Below are 20584 nucleotides of genomic sequence, written 5' to 3' on the forward strand. Positions count from 1 at the left end.
TCAAAAATAATTTTTTTAAGTTAAAAACATTTTTTAAAATCATTATCAAATGAACTCTAAGATTTGGTTTTATTTTTGGAGCGGGTAAGAAAAGTAAAAAGAATGAAAAAAAAAAGTGAAACTAATAATTAAATAATATTCCTAATAAATATACGTGTTTATTCAAATTTATTTATTTATTTTATTTCACAAAAATAAATAATTATCTTTGTATTTTTTATATAAATCAATTAAAAAATATTTTTTTTCTAATTTTATTTATTTTTCAAATACTTTTCATGATAAGCCATAACATAAAAAGCCCTAAAAAAATTAAATTCTAATAAATAACACCAATAAGATGGAAAGCTTATGTAGTTACCCTTTTAACAAAGATTCTACCTTGGGAACAAAAGGAAAATTCTCATGGGACCAAGTAAAAAAAAAGCCCAGAAAGTCGTTATCCCTTATATCCTCCTGTGATTTTCTTCATCTCTATTCCATTATGCCCAATAGAATTTTCCTAAATTGATAGTTTTCTTTTTACCTTTTGGTATGTGAAATTGAATTAGAAGACTTTCTCGGAAATTAGGGCAAAGGGGGGAAGCATCATCTATATTTGATTGTACGTCAAGTCCTCTGAATTAATCTTCAAGTAATACAGGAGACAAGCAATAATGATAACAATACCAAGTTGCAGGAAGGTGTGTAGAATATACATAATTGCTAATACACAAATTGTGGTTTGATCCAAATCTCCATTTATTTAAACTAATATGATTTCAAATTATTTAATGCCAATTATAAGGTATAGGTGTAAACGACAACAATTTATTTGAAAAAATCCTTTTCCAGCAACAATTATTAGTTTTCTGGCGTCGCCAACACCCGATATTTCGATGATAAATCGTCGATTTTATCCGACATTTTCATCCTTGACTAAAAGAGGGCAAATGCTCCATTTTGATGGCTGATGCCAACAATCTTTTTAAGAGACCATACCAAATAGGGTAACTGATAACTGACCAAAAAGACAATGCATTTATTTTGCTCATCAGGAGCCCCATCTCACAAGCCACTGCCACGGTCAGCTTGAGAGTGGCCTTTTAACAATTGGCCTACTCAAGGGCCGTGATAGCGCATAATGCAGAGATACAGACGAAATGAGGTAGTGACGTACCAATAAAGCCTGACTTTAGTAGAAAGTAGGATTCGATCCCAAAGTCCCTTTTCTAGGGATCATTTCAGAGTGGAGTCACTCGAGAGCATGGCCTTGCACCATAGAATGGGAGGGATACGAGAAGGTTACAAGTGTAAAGTTTTGTTTGATAAATATTTTTGAAAATAATTTTAAAAAAAATTTAAAAATAAAATTTTTAAAATAAAACTCTATTTCAAGACTTAAACTTGTTCTTGTTGTTAATAGATGAAAATGGATATGATTCATGGTAGGGGGACTCTAGTGGAGGAAGGCTGTTCCGAGCAAGGGTATGAGCAACCAATCGACCGGTTACCCTTGATCGGTCGAGTTCCGGTCGAGGATGCCGCAATCCATTTCTCTCATCTAGTAGCTTCCTTTTCATGGTTGGAAAGTCAATATTTTATGACTTTGGTTTTGCATTTTATTGGGTTAAATTATGAACTAGTAATTGAAGAATGTGATGAAGGTCTAGCTGTTGAAATGAGATGGCTTTTTAAGTTTTCACTGTGATTGGCCTTGGATCCATGTCAGAAAGGCCTGACGCAGGGCTGGTGAAAGGGATAATACAAGGCACCATTCGAAAGTTATCATTGCCCTCACACGATGGCTATGGGTTATTTCAATTATGCAATCGTATATGGAAGAAGTCATTCCAATTATATCTAATTATAGTATGGTTATAGAATGCATTCAGATAAATTTTCATGATTCTAAATACAGCAAGTAATCAATCAACATGTCCATTATGTGGGACTGAAGCTTTATTAATAATGCAAATGTGAAGACTTAAGTAATGGTAATAATGAAAAAAACATACTTTTTTTATATCAATTGATAGTGTTTTTTTCATCTTTAATTAAAAACTCCTAAAACAAGTATGATCAGAACATCTTAATTTAGTTTTGTTTCTTGTAGTCTCCAATTTCCCTTTCCTTAGCTGCAGCAGCCATTAACTCATCAAAGTTTCGCGTCTTTCCAAGCAAAATTTCAATCTGAAAGGGAACAAAACAAAGAGGGTAATGTTAGTCTCGCATCCTCTAAGGTGCCTTGAAACTGTAGGAATAACTTAGTCATAATAAATTAATATGGCCTACTGTCACAACTTGGGTGTTTTCTTGCCCTTTTTTAAGCACACATACAACACTTAGATAAATCAAGGCATTTTGAGGTTACTATATCACTCGAAATTAGTTTGTCATGCTAGGCAAGATTATATAACATGGAAGCTAAGAAGGATGAACATAGGAAGAAGAGAGGTTTGAAAGAATATAGTTTTAATTAATCAAAGGTACATTACAATGTTTTGGAAGTTTTCAGTACTTTATACCACCCTTAAATAAGCTCAATTAGGACAATTTGGGCATGGTGCGATGGTACAATCTGGTCTAGCTTGTAAACCAAGCTTGGTCCAACCATCAATCTAGAAATAACCAACCAAAGCATCAAGGTGATATGCTAAACCTACAAACAACCTATTTTAAAATACATGATCCTAGGCACAGGTTGAACAACAGCACACTAAGTTACACACAGACCATTGCCTTTGCAGGTGTAAACTCTAGGAACTTCATGAAGGCATGCATGGTTATGTAGACACTAATGGAAACTTTACAACTACAAGAACTTAATTTTGGAGGCTATGTAAAATTCAACGCTCAATGAGGCATGATAAAACATGACATCATTGCTCCATTATTGAATTTCCAATAAGCATATGACATAGCTTTCTATTCATCATAAGGGGGAAAATGAAACCCAATTTAGGTTCTCATTCATCATAAGTGTGCTAGCACATTCCAATGAATGTGTACAAATGGAAATAAGGAATGACTACAAGGAATGTCCCCTTATGAAAAAAGAAATGAACAAGGAATTTTTTGAAAAAAAAAAACTGAAATCCTTCTAGATAGGTAGCCTTGTACACACTTGTACAATTAGCACATTTGCATTGTACACTTAGTGTAAATGCCTTGTACATTAACGAAATCCAACATAGGGACGACCCAACAAGTGCATATGGGCGAGTAAACAATGGTTCCATTCTCATGGATAAGGGAAAATGATGAAAAAGTTAACCCTTATTTCGGTTCATATGCATCATTAGTAAGGGAGCTAATAGAATGAATTAACATGGTAGACATCAAATAAAATGCGTGCAATGAATGTGTTGTCAAGCAATATGTGTGAGGAATGTCCCCCATGATTGGAAAAAGTAAATAAGTTCTTCAAAATCACTTGAAATCCCTTAAGATACACACTCTTGTACACCCTTATACATTTAGTACAGTAGCCTTGTATACTTGGTATAAATGCCTTGTACAGTTGGAGAAATCCAATATAGCTACAAGTGAATGACTGTAAATGGACGGGTTAACCACTTCCCAATGTCATGGCTCAGTGAAAAAGGGGGAAATGAAACCTAATTTAAGTTCTCATTCATCATAAGTGTGCTAGCACATTCCAATGAATGTGTACGAAGGGAAATGAGGAATGACTACGAGGAATGTCCCCCTATAAAAAAAGAAATGAGTAAGGAATTTTTTAAAACAAATTTGAAATCCTTCTAGATAGGTAGCCTTGTACACACTTGTACAGTTAGCACATTTGCATTGTACACTTAGTGTAAATGCCTTGTACAGTAACGAAATCCAACATAAGGACGACCCAACAAGTGCATATGGGTGGGTAAACAATGGTTCCATTCTCATGGATAAGGGAAAATGAGGAAAAAGTTAACATTCGTTTCGGTTCATATGCATCATTAGTATAGGAGCTAATAGAATGAATTAACATGGTGGACATCAAATAAAATGCGTGCAATGAGTGTGTTGTCAAGCAATATATGTGAGGAATATCCCCCACGATTGGAAAAAGTAAATGAAAAAGTTCTTCAAAATCACTTGAAATCCCTTAAGATACACACCCTTGTACATTTAGTACATTGGTCTTGTACACTTGGTGTAAATGCCTTGTACAGTTGGAGAAATTCGACATAGCTACAACTGAATGAGTGTAAATGGGTGGGTTAACCACTTCCCAATGTCATGGCTTAGTGAAAAGGGGGAAAATGAAACCCAATTTAGGTTCTCATTCATCATAAGTGTGCTAGCACATTCCAATGAATGTGTACGAAGGGAAATGAGGAATGACTACGAGGAATGTCCCCCTATGAAAAAAGAAATGAGCAAAGAATTTTTTGAAAAAATTTGAAATCCTTCTAGATAGGTAGCCTTGTACACACTTGTACAATTAGCACATTTGCATTGTACACTTAATGTAAATGCCTTGTACAATAATGAAATCCAACATAGGGACGACCCAACAAGTGCATATGGATGGGTAAACAATGGTGTCATTCTCATGGATAAGGGAAAATGAGGAAAAAGTTAACCCTCGTTTCGGTTCATATGCATCATTAGTAGGGGAGCTAATAGAATAAATTAATATGGTAGACATCAAATAAAATGCATGCAATGAGTGTGTTGTCAAGCAATATGTGTGAGGAATGTCCCCCACGATTGGAAAAAGTAAATGAGTAAGTTCTTCAAAATCACTTGAAATCCCTTAAGATACACACCCTTGTACACCCTTGTACATTTAGTACATTGGTCTTGTACACTTGGTGTAAATGCCTTGTACAGTTGCAGGAATTCGACCTAGGTACAACTTAACGAGTGCATATGGGCCGCTTAACCACTTCTCAATGTCATAACTTAGTGAAAATGGGGAAAATAAAACCCAATTTAGTTTCCTATTCATCATAAGTGCACTAACTAATCCCCATAGCTCACTGTCTGCACCATACCCATTTATTCTCTGGATTATAAACCCAACAACCAGATTATAAAGTGAAGAATTGTCAAACAGGTGAAATGCCATTTTTTAGGAGATCTTTTCCAAAAGATTAATTGTAATTTTCTTCAATTTACTTAGGTTGTGCTTCATTTATACCCCACCCTGCACCCAAAAACACTCTGTTATTAAGTTCAAAATTTTTTAAGAACACCCCAACACGAGATCAAAACGAATGTCTTTCCTCAAACCTTGTACTAATCAAATAAACAAACATCCACCACATCATCAAAGGAACCAACATGATCAAATCAAAATGTGAGAACAAATAATTCACACCCACCCTCATTTCAATTTGGGAATGATGATGATAAAATACATGCAAAGGCTTTTCTGAGTTGCTCATAATCCTCGGTTGCTGAAGAAACCGATTGGGGGACATTCACAATTGGCTTCGTCTTTGACCATGGTGTTTACGGAGGGAGAGAAAGGGGGAGGAGGGTGGTGACCCTTTTTGCCCTTTATTTCAAATTTTTCAATCAGATGACATGACATTTCAAGTTTAACACCTATGAAATTCATTTTAATTTACAACCATCTGACTTGGAAATATTGAAGGGTATATTGGTCAGTTAATATCTCATAGCTTTTCTATTAATTTTGTAACATTTATGGACCAAATGTTAATTTTTGGGCTCAGTTGGACCCAAAACACAATACTCCCAAAAGAAAACTGTTTTTTAAATTTTACTTGGCCAAATTCGGGTCCATTTGAATCAATAATAGACCCGACCCGATTAGGACCGAACGACTTACGGTGACAGGAAGTCAAGACTCGATGCTGTATTCGTTCCTTTCTAATCCAGCTAACCGTACTTTTTTCAGACATTCTCTCAACGTGTAGTGTGGTCCGCGCCACGGTCCCGCCGGCGAGACACACCGACATGGTGGCTCGGAAGTTCATCGTTAGCCACAACGACTCCGACTTCCACGTTGACTACGACACCGACGACGGCTTCGAAGTTCCTCTCTCAAACTCTCTCCTTTCTCTAAAACACCCGCACCCACCAAATCTCTCTAACACCTTCCCGTTTCCAGGTTTTCAAATTCCAGCTCTTCTCTCTCACCAATATTCCTCCCGATGAACAGAAGGCATTCCACAATCTCTTCCTGTAACTATTACATTTTATGAATTTGATGATCCAATTTTTTATTTTTGACATTTTTGGTGGTGTGAAGATCATCGGAGGAGATGGTGATCGGGCGGTGTCGGATGACTCCGATCTCATCACAATTTCGGAGAAGCTTCTTTTGGTATCTCTCAGCGAAGAGGGGGAGGAGAAATTGGGGAATTCTGGTGCGACTTGCAGCTCTGGTATAGCGCAATCCGATGAGGAATTGGCTCGGATGTTACAGGTCTCTTGTGCAATTTTATGAATTTTGAGTAATTGGTTGATTATGTTTTTGTTTTGATTTTGACTTTTGGGAGTGTTTTTTATTGTTAGGCAGAAGAGGAGGCACTGATGTTTCAGCAATATATTGCCTCTGATAATGGGGCCGAAATGAAGAGGAAAATACGGCCTTATGTGGAGCAGGTTCTCATGGTAATTCTAATATGATTATCTGCTCCTTTTCGTTCATTTTTTTTTCTTTTTTCTTTTTTTGATTAAAATTTTCTTTGCTCTCTGTTTGGTTCCCGAGAAAACAGGAAAAAGGAAAATCAAACATTTGTAACGTGTTTTGCCTATCTTTCGGAAACAAATTGGTGGCAATTTTAATACCTTTTTAATACTTTACGCACTATAAAGCTGAGGTGATTATTGCAAGAATGGTTTTGGAAATGCACTGCCATTTGACATATTGAAATCATTTTTTCTTTTCTTCTATTTTATTTTGGTTTTTTTTTTTGTTTTTTTGTTTTTTGAGGATGCGCTAAAATTGAGTTTTTTATTGTTCATGTTTTCTGCCATTTTGTTTTACCTAAATTGAGTGGGAACTTTTGATTTTCTTTGTTAATATTCAAAGTAGTTACTTATTTTCATGTTTCCTTAGTAAAAAAAATGGAGCACTATGTTTTTATTTTAGAAAATAAATAAACATGTTAACTTGACATTCTCTTGGTCTAGTATGAAGATCCAAAGCGCCAGGAGGCAGCTAGGAAAACAGTTCCTGTGCTTGAGCTTGAGGAGAAAGCATTGGTTTCTTTAGCTAAGGTTGGAACTATTTTTTTTTTTTTTTTCTCTCGTGTTTTTTAATATTTTATTCATATAAATATTCATTGGACAATATAATTATGCATAATTTAAGGATAAGTATTGGTGTAGTTTTATACACAAAGAAAAATACATTTGATTGGCTGTGATCTAAAAGCAAACATGAGGTCAAGCTGAAGTATATGCTAGAAACAAATGTAGTTTTTTTTTTCTTTATATTGCAATTCTAAAAAATGGCTCTTTCTTTTGGGTATCTATTTTTATGTAATCCCTTGCTCAATTTCGCCATTCAAGTTATCCTTACTTTGAGAAGTTCTTTAGTTGCACTTTGTTCTTCATTTTTTTTTTTAGTTTCTAAACTTAGTGTGTCAAATCCAGTCCAATTGGGCCATTTGATGAATGGTCATTGTTATTAAATGTGATCAATTTCAAACATTTCACTAATTTTTAAGGCAATTCTCTTTTAAAGAAGATTTTGATCTTTGTATGCTTGGGTTGAGGATTTATAGGTGGAAGAAGGGAACCTTGGTCATTTTTTTTTATGAATAAAGAGCAATATAATAAAAGAACCTTGGTCATTGGTTGCCTAGATTTAGAAATAACTTTCAGGATTGGGAGTTGACATTTGTGGAGTCCTTTTTGTACCTTATTCTTCCTTATATTACTAGGCATAATTATGAAAATAGGTGGGCATGGTGGGCAACTAAGAAGGGTATTTTCTTTGTGATGTTCTTTTATGTTTCACTATGCTCTTTCCTTTCTAGAGATTTGGGCTTCAATTGCTACTTTAAAATTGTGCTTCTTTGTGTGGGAGGCTACATGGGGAATGATTCTTGTCATTGATCAACTTATAACTACAAGGTAACCTCCAGTGAATGGATGTTTTATGTGTAAAAAGGAGGAGGAGACAACCAATCACATCCTCAATCATTATGAGTAGATTGTAGACTATGGTTTTATTACTCTCTTTCTTTGGCGTGAGGTGGGTTCTCCTGTTTGTGGGAAAGAGATGCAAGAAAGATGTGGTGACTAGCACTTTTTCATGCTTACTTTGATTTTTTTAGGAGAGAAATAGATGGATATTCCAAGGTGTGGAGCAGTTGGAATTAGTATTCGAGATAACTTCCATAAAACTTTTTTCTTTTGGGGAAAGAGAGTTGGGAGGGAGGGGTCTAAGTCGTCTTTCTTAGATTTGATTGACTGTTTTGGTATGAGATAGTTTGCCTTCTAGCCCATTGCATTTTTCTTTTTTGTGCAACCTTGTAGTGCACTTTTTATGCTTCTTGTGTATTTGGACGCCCCTTCTTTGTTAGGTGCTCTTCTATAATATTTTATTAACCTATCCCAAAGGGCAAAAAAAGTTTTAATCATTGTTAGTCCATGCGCATGACATGTAGATATTTAGTCATGTGCCATTGTCTAGTTGTAAGTCCTAGGCTTTTTTTTGTAGGTAAATAATGATTGCATTATCAATAGAAGAAAACACGGGTAAGTATACACTATATATACAAAGAAGCCAAGACAAAGAGGTGTCATTACCCAAGATGACTGAAATGGGCTTTTGAGTTGTCATCATCTTTTTGATTGGAAGAGTTGTCATCATCTTTAAGAGAGTCATCATCTTCTTATCACAAATGGGGTAAAGCTCATGCTTCTTCCTCATTGACTCCAAATCCTTTGAGTTGTGGATTGATTGGACAAAGAGTAGGGGTGAGGTGCAGATAGTGGAGAAAGGCAAAGGTTTCCGAAGGTGGATCAAAGCGAGTAGAGGGGTAGTGGGTTGGATTCTGAAGTCGTTGGAAGTTTGCTGCAAATGGAGAGGGAAGAAGCTGTTCAAGGGAGACGTGAATGATCGAGGTAGGAGGTTCAGGATAGAAATGCGTCAAAATGAAGCTGGACGTTACCTTTTGATTTCTGTCCTCTCAGAGGATGATAGGAGATATTTCATTATTATCCCAAAGGGTTTTGACCTTTTGGGTTTGGACTTCATGAGACGAAAGTTAAGGGAGTTAGCTAAAATTGGAGGTGACTCTAAGATTGGAGCAGAGGTCTCTTATACCTATGGTAAAGGGCATGGACCTTCTCTTGTTAACCCAACTTAAGCTTTGTAGATGCAACCAAGAGCAAGGCCAAAAAGAGGAGTGAGGAAGTTTGGGTTGAAGTTGGGAATGAGGCTTATACTTCGAAGTTGAAAGATCTTAGCCAATTTTTGGTGGGCAGTGGGATATTGAGGACAAGGTAGCTCCTGACTTAAGGGTGGTGGAGATTTGGGCAAACTCCCATTGGAGTGTCTGTGGTCAAGTGAGCGTTGTTGCTTTAAGAGGTTCTTTGTTTCTGTTTGAATTTTCTACTGCAAGTGTTGCTCAAAAAGTGTTGGAGGAGGGGATTCGCTTTCTCAATGGTGTCCAATTATCCCTAGACTGGTGGGCTCCAACTGTGGGGTGTTCTAGGATGGAGTTCCAGAGGAATGTATCCTGGGTGAGAATCCCAGGATTGCCTTTACAGTTCTGGAGTATGGAGTTCTTTAAAAAGGTGGGGGATGCTTGTGGGGGTTTTGTAGTTGTGGATGAGGAGACCAAAGAGCCCTGTTACAGGAAGGGGGCTAGAATCCTAGTTAAAAATAATGGAAAGGAGGTGCCTGGAAGGTTAGAGGGGATAGCTGAGTTTGCTTCGTTCTCTATCCCGTTGTGGTGGGAGGATTCGGTGTGGTTCTCGGCCCTTCAGGTGGCGACTGATCTAAAGCCTCAAAGGGGAGTTAAACCAGTGAGCAAGGTTCCCTTCTAGCAGGAAGAAGGGGGGTGCGCATCACGTACTGTGGTGCGCATCACGTGCTATGGTGCGCGTGGAAAGGGAGCTCTGTGGAGAAGGAACTCTTGCTGCAAGCGTAGGTGTTAGGGTTAATGGTTTGGAGTTACGGATTCCCGAGGAAAAAGCTAGGCAAAAAGACTATGAAGGTCTTGTTTCTTTGCAAGAGGAAGCCAGTTTGGTGAAAGAGACTTCTGACGTGACAAAAAGTGGGATGTCTGAATTTGTAAGGTTGGATGGAAAGAAGTTTTTTGGTGGTGGAAGGGATCCTGAGGGTGGATAGGGTGGCCAAATTTCCAAGTGGGTCGAGCCGGTGTCTAAGGACCCGTTGGGAGGGCCTACTAGCACTCAGAAGCCCAGTCTCCATCGGGCCAAGTTTTCATTTAAGAAAGTGGGGTTGGGCTTCTCTAATAAGGTGGGGTGTTGGGTTGTTTCTATTAGGCCCAATAGAAAAAAAGGGCTTAAAAAGGGGTTGGCGCAAGCTTCTCTCCTAGGGCTCCATTTTTCTGAGTCTGGGGAGTTCAAGTCGGAGATCCCGAAGCCAGTTTCTGTTGGGGAGATTTCAGAGTAGGAGGCGTCCCCGTTGGACCAAGGCCTTAGCCATTCGCTTTTAAAGAGTTATCTCTTAGGTATGTTCCCCATCTCGTGTTCTCTTGCTCTTGGGGGGGTATCCGGGGAATCTTCTGGCCTTTCTTCTCCTTCTCTTTCGGGGCTGGGGGATTTTGTGGGGTACTTGCGGACAAGGAAGTCTGAGGGGACATCTGAAAAACCCTTTGGAGCCTGAGTTGCCGCTTTGTATGGTTCTCAAGGATGGATGCTCCTTCACCCTGCCAGGTAATGATGGGGCTAGCCGCCTAGAGGGAGGGGATGAGGCGGTAACCCTTAAGTCTCGAGATAATGAGGTTCCCATGTTGCACGATTTTCCTGTTTCATCAAAGGAGGATACGCCACATCTTCATATCACTGTAGCAGGAGAAGTGGAAAAAGACAAATCCCCTTGGGTGAACAAGAAATTCCTTTGGTTCTGTAAGTCTATGAGGGTTTCGATTGAAGGTTTCGAAGAGGATATTTTGAGAATCCTCAAGAAGATTGAGAATAGGAGATGTTTTATCAGTAAGCCTAATGAGAGCAAAAGGGGAACTTTGTCGGCTTCAAGGAAGGATAGAGAGTTGAAGAAGCTCGTCAACACTATTAATTATGATGGATTGGCTGGAAGAGTGGCAGAGGAAGGGGAGTTGGGAAGGCAAATTGTTGTGGTCCCTTATGAAGCTTAGGATATTGTCCTGGAATGTTAGAGGCATGCATAACCCAGATAAAATGATGGTCATTAAGTTGATGGTGAGAAAACATAAGCCAGATTTGGTTTGTTTTCAAGAGACAAAAATGAAGGAAATGTTTGATAGGATTGTTAGAAGTTTAGGGATTGGTAGGAACTTGGGTTGGGTGTCTTTAGATGCAAGGGGTACGACGGGTGGGGTGCTAATTCTGTGGGATAAGAGAGTTTTGGAAGGGTTGGAGGTCGAAGTGGGTTCTTTTTCTATTTCATGCCGCTTAGAAATTGCGAGAAGGGTTTTGTTTGGGTTTTCTCTAGGTTATATGGCCCGCTCAAAGGAAGGAAGAGAAGGGAGTTGTGGGAGGAGCTAGCCGCTGTTAAGGGGCTTTGGAATGAACCTTGGTGTATAGCAGAGGACTTTAACGTGGTGCGGTTTCCAGTTGAAACGAGCAATCGCAGGCAGATGTCAACCACGATGAGAGAGTTTTCAGGCTTTATTGACGAGTTTGAATTAGTAGACCCACCATTGGGAGATGGAGCATTCACTTGGAGTGGAGGGGAGGGAGGTTCCTTAAAGGCTCGGTTAGACTGCTTTTTGTTTTCAGGAGACTGGGAGGACCTTGTGTCGGGGGCAATGCAAATTCTTCTTCCAAGACCTGTTTCTGACCATTACCCGATTTTGTTAGACTACGGTGGGATAAGAACAGGTAAAAACCCGTTTAGATTTGAAAACATGTGGCTAAGGGTGGATGGTTTTATGGATAAGATTAAAGAATGGTGGCAGTCTTACAATTTTAGGGGGAAACCCAGTTTTGTGCTTGTGAAGAAGCTACAGGCTTTGAAATACGACTTGAAGATGTGGAATAAAGGGACCCTTGGCAATGTGTCAACTAGGAAGGATGCAGCCTTGGAGAAGTTAAACTATTGGGATAGCTTAGAAAGGCTTGGACCTCTATCTGAGGAAGATAGGAGTAGTCAGTGGATAGCCAGAGATGAATTTAGTCATTGTGCCATCATTGAAGAAATATCTTGGAGGCAAAAGTCAATGACTCTTTGGTTGAAGGAGGGAGATAGCAATACCAAGTTCTTTCATCGTATGGCTAATGCAAGGAGAAGGGGAAATTTTATCAATAGCTTGACAGTTAGGGGTGTTCGGCTGGATAAAGAGGAGGAGCTTAAAGAAGGGATTGGATCCTACTTTAAATCCTTGTTTGAAGAATCTCTAGTGAGAAGACCTGTTGTGGAGTTAGGTCTTTTTAGAACTCTTGACTCATTGGATAATGAGACTTTGGAGGGGCCATTTTCGGAGGAGGAGGTTTCCAAAGCTCTCTTAGATTTGGGGGGAGATAAGGCACCAGGGCCGGATGGTTTTACGCTGGCGTTCTGGAATTTTTTTTGGCCTATAGTTGGGGGGGAAGTGATGCAGATGTTTGAGGACCTCCATTCGCAGAACGCTATTTTTCGAAGCCTTAATGCAACCTTCTTAGTGCTTATCCCGAAGAAAGAGGGGCTAGTGACGTGCAGGATTTTAGGCCCATCAATCTTGTGGGGAGTCTTTATAAAATTATTACTAAAATCCTAGCAAATAAGCTGAAAAAAGTGATGGGAAAAGTGGTTTTGAACAGTCAGAATGCGTTTGTGGGAGGTAGGCAGATTTTGGATGCAGTTTTGGTAGCTAATGAAGCGATTGACTAAAGGAAATGAAGCGCCGGTGCAAGTTTAGTGTGTAAATTGGACATTGAAAAGGCTTACGATCACGTAAATTGGAGGTTCCTTCTGTTAGTTTTAGAGAAAATGGGTTTTGGACCCAAGTGGCGAATTGGATTTTATTCTGCATTTCAATAGTGAGAATGGCAGTTTTAGTGAATGGCACTCCCATAGAGTTCTTCTCAACGTTTAGAGGCCTAAGGCAGGGAGACCCACTCTCACCTTATCTGTTTGTGCTAATTATGGAAGCTTTTAGCAGTTTAATATCAAGAGCTGAGGAGAAAGGTTTCATTAAGGGTTTCAAGGTAATGGGGAGACGTGGAGAAGGGGTTTCAATTTCCCATTTGTTGTTTGCAGATGACACTCTTCTTTTTTGCGAGGATAACAAGGACCAGTTGGATTTTTGGAAATGGGTTGTTAGTTGTTTTGAAGTGGTATTAGGCCTAAAAATAAACATGCAAAAAAGTGAAATTATTCTAGTTGGGGGAGTGGAGGATGTGGACAGAGTAGCTACGGTTTTTGGGTGTAAAGTAGGGAATCTCCTTACTACTTATCTAGGTTTACCTCTTGGAGCTCCTCATAATTCATGTAGAGTTTGGGATGTTGTAGAGGAAAGATTCAAGAGGAAATTGGCTACGTGGAAAAAACAATATCTTTCTAAGGGAGGTCGACTTACCTTCATTAAGAGCACTCTCTCAAATCTCCCCATCTATTTTATGTCGCTTTTTGTAATCCCAAGGAAAGTGAGACTTAGATTGGAGAAAATTCAAAGGGAGTTTTTGTGGGGAGATTTTGAGGAGAGAAGGAAGATCCACTTGGTAAGATGGGCGGTTATTTGCAAAGATAAGAGGCATGGAGGGTTGGGGTTAAGGCACTTGAAGGTTTTCAGTCATGTTTTGCTAGGAAAATGGCTTGGGAGATTTCCTCTAGAGAGGGAGAGTTTTTGGAGGAAAGTCATTGTTGGTAAATTTGGAGAGGAGGAAGGGGGTTGAACCACTAGAGAGGTGAGGGTGTCTTATGGGATGGGCCTTTGGAAAGACATTAGAAAGGGTTGGGAGGAGTTCCTTCTTAGAACTAGTATTCGTATTGGAAAGGGTAGACGCACAAGATTTTGATGGGACATTTGGGTAGGAGATTCTAAGCTGAAGGATATTTTCCCTTTGCTGTTTAGAATTGCAACCCATAATTCTGTTGTAGTGGCAACATCTTTGGGGGAGACAAGGAGGTGGAAGCGGGGGTTGGAAGGTGCACTTTAGAAGATCCTTCCAAGATTGGGAATTGGAGGAGGTGACTCGTTTTTTGGATCATATTTCTGCAGTAAAGGTTCAAGAAGGGGATGATTCTTTATTTTGGAAGATAGAGAGGAGGGGAAAGTTTAATGTTAAATCTTATTATAGGTCTTTAAAGGATGAGAATAACCCCTTATTTCCAGCCAAAGAGGTTTGGGGTTCGTATGCCCTTTTAGAACTCGTTTTTTTGCATGGGAAGCAGTTTGGGGTAAAATTTCTACTGTAGATATGTTAATGAGGAGGGGTTGTTCTATGGTTAATAGGTGCAGTCTTTGTAAAGAGCATGAGGAATCGGCGGACCACATCCTAATTCATTGTGGTAAGAAAAGGGAGCTTTGGACGTTGTTGCTTTCTTCTTTTGGGGTGGTGTGGGTGTTCCCGGCTTCAGTGAGAAATCTGCTTCTAGAATGGAAAGTTAAGGGGCTAGGGAAGAAAACGAGAGCAGTTTGGAGATTGGGGCCTATTTGTCTTTTTTGGTGTATTTGGGGAGAGCGAAACCGAAGAACGTTCCAAGAGGAAGAGATGTCAGATACTTGCTTAAGGAACCTCTTTTTTCGGTCTCTTCTTGAGTGGTCTCAACAGTTTTTGGACTTGGACTCTCTCTCTTTTCTGAATTTTTTAGGTGATTGGCTTGTTGGTTAACTTTTTCCTCTCTAGGTTTTTTTCTTTCTTTTGTTTCCTTGTTTTGGCTTTCTTTGTATACTGCCTGTGTACGTAGGGAGCGCCCCCTGTTTTGGCATGTTTTAATTTATTTTTCTCTTTGTCTATAAAAAAAAATATATATACAAAGAAGCCAAAAGGCTCAAAAAGGGCGCGAAGACACAAAGAAAGGAACTGCACCTTACTTAGAGCCTAACCAATTCACAGAGTCCACCATAGATGAGGAACAATCCCTTATAAATACTTTAACTCATTCCAAAAAGATATACAAAAAACAATGTTTATTTGCTTTGTCCAATAGCTATCCTATTTTTCTCCCTCCAAATAGCTTAAAACAAACATAATGGAGCATCCTTCCAAGCCTTTTTTTTTTATTTTCTTTCCTATGAAGAACCCGTGCTAGCTTAAAAGAGCATCTTTAATTGAAGATTGCATCACCCACTGCACACTAAAAAGAGTATAAATTAACTAACATAAAAAGCTTGCTTTTGAGCAATGAAGGAGAATATGGTCAATTGTTTCTTCTTCTTTGCACATGTAACATCTATTTGGGATCTTTGAACCCTTTTGATGAGGATGTATCTCCAAGATTTATATCAAGGAGAATAAGGGGGTGTTTGGTAAGACTTAAAACTTACTACTTAATAACTTAAGTTGACTTTAAGTTAAATTATTTTTAAGTTATTAACTTAAAATTTATTGCTTAATTTTTATTTTAAATATTAAAGTTATTTGGTAAAGTTAACTTAAAATTTATCCCACATCATCAAATTGACATATTTACCCTTATTAATTTTCATTAATATTAAATAATTAATTTTTTTGTTTAATATTCATATTTCAAGTATTGTAGATACATAAGATAATTACGAAATTTTTATAATGAAGAATGAATCATGGATGTGGAGCCACGATTGTAAAATATACTCTCATTAGTGTGGGCAAAATGTGACACAAAAGATTTGTGATTAAAATTAACTATTTTGACTTAGCACTTGAAGTTATTTTTAACTTTAAGTTGTGATATTAAGTTATTTTACTAAACATGCTCAATCTACTTAATGCCCTCTTAATATTAGTTGAAATTAAATTAGGATTAGTATGTGTTGGAGTTAAATTAAGAGTAGTCAATTATTAGAATCATAACTAGGTTATAGAAGAATTAGAATTTGAGTCATAATAAGTTATTAGAATCCTAGTAGAATTTGAATTTCTTAGAGAAGCGTATAATTCTAATTGATGTAAACGAAAGTATTGATTGATGGTTAATGATATTACATTTTTTTGCATGCTTTGTGATTCTCAATGGCGAGACTCCATCGATTTTTTTCTAGGTCAAAATTCTAGAAGGCCTTAGTGCAACTCTAAGGTTTCTATCCTTCTTTTTAGCTTTTTATTTTATTTTATTATGTTGCCACAAGCTTTATCCCTTGTTCCTCTCCTTAAACCCTTAAAGATAAAAAACTTAGCCCACTTATTTGATTGTAGGCAAGTCCTACATCACCTTCCTTTTGAGCTGATTCAAAGTTAGAATCCTACCCCAAGTAGCTTCCCAAGCAAAAAAGTTAACCCTCAATGGCACCTAAGAATTCCAAATTGTGCCAAATGGAATGCCTTCACCTTCCTATATGATAAAGAGGAATCAAAGGATTTAAATGGAAAGATGTCATTCTTTGCAGTCAACCACACTAAATTATCTTTAGAGGAATAGAAGGACTTAACTAAAAAATGTCATTCTTCGTAATTAAACATACTAAATTATCTTTGGTGTTCATACTAATGGAATGCTCATGCAACCTCCTGAAAATGACTTTTACCTCTAATTCCCAATCATGCAATTGTCTTATAAACCTAGGGCTTTAGCTACCCTCATCCCATACATTAGCTAGCCATGCGTTTTGAGTAGAGGCTATAGAGAGAGCTCTTGGTAAGTATCCATCAAAGGAGTGTCCACACAACACTTATCCTTCTAGAACTTCACCCTGCTTCCAAAACCCACCTTAAAACTTGTTCTGCCCTTGAAGACCTCCCAACCACCCTTGATTGCCTTCCACACACCCACTCCATAAGTCTCCGTCTTCTCTAGTACATCGATCCTCTTCTTCTTGCATGTACTTCCCCACATTCACTTGTTTCCAAAGAGCATTTCTTTCACACACAAATCTAGAACACCATTTTCTGAGAAGAGTCTTGTTAAGGATGGCTAAGTTTTTTATGCTCAACTCCCTTTCCACTTGTCCATGCATAAGTTGTTCTAATACTTTTAAACCCCTTGTTCTCTAGTTCTATTTTTAAAAAAATTATATTTTCATCTAATTCTATTATTTAGAAGGCTTAGAAATTTTAGAAAAAGAATGAGAGTTTTAATATGATGCAAGATTATTAAATTTCCATCACTATAAAAGTTTCTTGTAAAATAGGATGCTGAGTCCAAGAAGTTTAAAAATGAAAAAAAAAAAAAAATTCAGTGACAATCACATCAAGATTCCTATGCTAGAACACTTAGGGTTTCTAAGCAATTTCATTGAGGAAAAGTCAAACGCATTTTTTGTAGAAACTTGATAGCTATAAAAAATTCTTCATAAATAAATTTGAAGACTACAGAAGCTTATTATAAAGTCATAGACTTCGATTTTCTAATAAGATTAAAGAATCGATTTCCTAGTAGGAATGACTTTCTTTTCTAATCAACTCAAAAGCTAAAATAAATAGAAATTTGACATCAAAACAAGAAATAATCCTAATGAAATAATCTGATAGAAAAAACTAATCCTAATGAAATAAAAGATTTAAATACAATGGGCTCCTAATCTAATGCATACTAACAATAAAAAATTACTAAACTGTCCCTGAAAATATTTGTTCCTTTTTTTTTTTTTCACAAGTCTTCAAAAGTTGCTTCAATATTGTTGTTCATGATCTCTCCCTGACTTGGAAAAACTTGACTATGGCAAGTAAAATAAATGATATTTCTGATACATTGAAGTTCAATGGATGCAATATGATATATAGATGCGTGAGTGTGTGTACACATATATGTATGCATGTATGTATGCATATATTTCAAATCAATCTTCAAAATGATGGTAGAACTCACCATCATGTCTAATATATCATAAAGTCAAGATATTAGAAGCTTGTATTTAATTGTTATCTTGTTTATTGCATGACTATCAACAAATATACACCAACTACTATCCTTTTTAGGCATGAGCAAAGCAGGTATAGCACATGGCATAAGACTTCCATGCAGAAACCCCTTTGAAAGCTACTCCTTAACTTTCCTTTTTGGATTTACATGCTTTTATAGATTCATCTAACATGCTGGAGGTTAGGTAATTGAGAACTTGGTATCAAATGAATGAGATGTTGAACACTCTATATCGGTGGCAATTCCTTGGTTAAACCATTTGATGCAACATCTAAAATATCATATAGCAATTTGGACAAGTAAAGATGTGCTTCTTGAGGTGATACACAAGGTTGGATCCTTTTTTGTTTCTTTGGCTAGGGCCACATACATGGTCTCATTTTTCTTACTTTCTCTTTCAAACTCCTTTGTAAGAATGGATGAAGACTTCTTTTAAGTTCTAGTGATATTCTTTGGATTTTCTTCTTGATGTTCCTTCATTTTTTCATATTCACAGGCTTCAAAAAACAATGTTCTTTTTATTGAATGTGAAAAAAAACATTTGATTGCTCCTCCATGATGACGCACATTTCAATTATACAACCAGCCAGCCAAGTAATATATGTATTAAAGTCATTCGGACAATATCATATCAAATGGAATCGTTATAATGACCATTTAAGAAATAGAAACCAAACATTGTTTTATTATTAAACTAGAATATTGTTGAACGATGCTAAGGTTAAGGATGTGGCTTTAAGGGCAACCTTAGCCTTGCAATGGTTTCTTCAAACACAAAATTCATGCTATTGACTCCACTAATAATTAACTAACCGGATTCATATGCAAAACATGCAATGCTTTTAAATATGGAGGTATATTTCCAATCTTTATTTTCTTGCTTTAGTGCTAAAAAAATGTGTCTAATGAGTAATAAAATGAAGAATCGCTAAACAAGCTTCCCAAGCCAAGCTTTGCTAAGCACAAAAACTTAAGTGGCACCTGATAAAACTGAAAATAAAGTACCAAAAACTTTACTGTTAAATCATAAGTGCTAAATTTAATTAACCACAGTTCAAAAAAATAATGACTAGACATGCGTGTATTGTTACATGAAAGGAGAAAGGTATGGAGTCTCTCAAAGTATTTTTCTTGTGGTATCGTTCTTTAATAAAAAGGGTAAATTACGAAATCAGCCTTGTATTTTCACCCATGTTGCAATTTAAGAGGGTGATTGATAAAATTTAATACTTATTTTTTAATGACTTTATGCTAAATCATTCATAAGATATTGACTTAAAACTTATTACTTGATTTTTACTTTAAGTATTAAGATTAATATATACTTAAAGTAAATAAATACTTCAAGTATTAAGATTATTTGGCAAAGTTCACTTATATTTTTTTTATTTTAAATCATCAAATTGACACATTTACCCTTATTAATTTTAACTAATATTTACCTTTATTATTTTTAACTACTATTTACCTTCATTAATCTTAAACAATAAATTTGTTTGTTAATATTTAATCTATTTCATGACTTATATTAAGTTATTAAACATATTAATAAGTTGATTTACCAATGGTAAAAACATCACAACATATAAGCAATGATCTAGAATTGAAAAGACCATTGCAATGTATACTTCACATTATAATTGTCGAACGTACTAATTTTTCTAACAGCTTAAGCTTGTAGGATTTTGACCCACAATGTATTTATGCACTCTTAACACCTCCCCTCACATGCAGCCCCATACTTGCATATGGAGAGACACACAGACCCACAGGCAAACAACCACAACCAGCCTCTTTTGGGCTTACTTAATAAATTGTGAATATAAATATATAGTACTAAGGTTTGTAAATATGATTGCCACCAAACGAGGCTCTAATACTATGTTAAACTACCAATTTTCTTAAAAACTTAAGCTTGTAGGATTTGGGCCCACAATATATATGATTTGACTCTAACAATAAACAAATACATAAAATTCTCAAATCACCACAAAATAAAAACGAGTATCATAAATTTCCATTGATTCACAAAAGTTCCAAGGCGAAAAGTCTCCATAGTGGGTAATCCAATACACACATACATATTGAACTTCTTTTTTTTTTTGAAGCAATGTCTTCTCTAAACTGTGCATGATTAATAGACTCTTCTATTAGGATTTTCCATCAAAAATTGATGGAGATTCCCATGTGACAAACATGTGGATATTGAGATAAGTTTTTATATGATATATTTAGATATGTCTAATTTGTCCGCTTTCTTGTCTCATGGATTTCTGCATCCATCTTTGATGGAAAATCCTAACAAAAGGGCCTATTGGATATTGGGCATAGTTTAGGGTTGATGTTACTTCCAAAGGGGAAAAAAAACAGTTTTAGGGTTAAATTGAGACATGAGGGAAAGATGGGTGATTTTTGTAATATACCTTAGAAACAATAACTCATTGAAATGAATTAGTAAGTATAATGAAGGATGAAATATCTGTCCAAAATATATTAAAAAAATGATTAAAAAAA

General features: G+C 36.7%; 1 protein-coding gene across 1 annotated transcript in view; it reads left to right on the forward strand.

Annotated features, from left to right (window-relative positions):
• Positions 1–5831: 5831 nt before the first annotated feature.
• The window catches only part of LOC117930909 (peptide-N(4)-(N-acetyl-beta-glucosaminyl)asparagine amidase), a 48859-nt gene continuing 34106 nt past the window's right edge, over positions 5832–20584 (forward strand). Inside the window, 5 exon segments of the mRNA XM_034851696.1 lie at positions 5832–5994; positions 6071–6124; positions 6212–6388; positions 6478–6576; positions 7099–7185. Of these exon segments, the coding sequence (XP_034707587.1) occupies positions 5917–5994; positions 6071–6124; positions 6212–6388; positions 6478–6576; positions 7099–7185 (495 nt within the window). The 5' untranslated portion in view covers positions 5832–5916.

The sequence above is a fragment of the Vitis riparia genome, chromosome 14 (assembly GCF_004353265.1).
Source record: "Vitis riparia cultivar Riparia Gloire de Montpellier isolate 1030 chromosome 14, EGFV_Vit.rip_1.0, whole genome shotgun sequence".
Taxonomy (NCBI): Eukaryota; Viridiplantae; Streptophyta; class Magnoliopsida; order Vitales; family Vitaceae; genus Vitis; species Vitis riparia.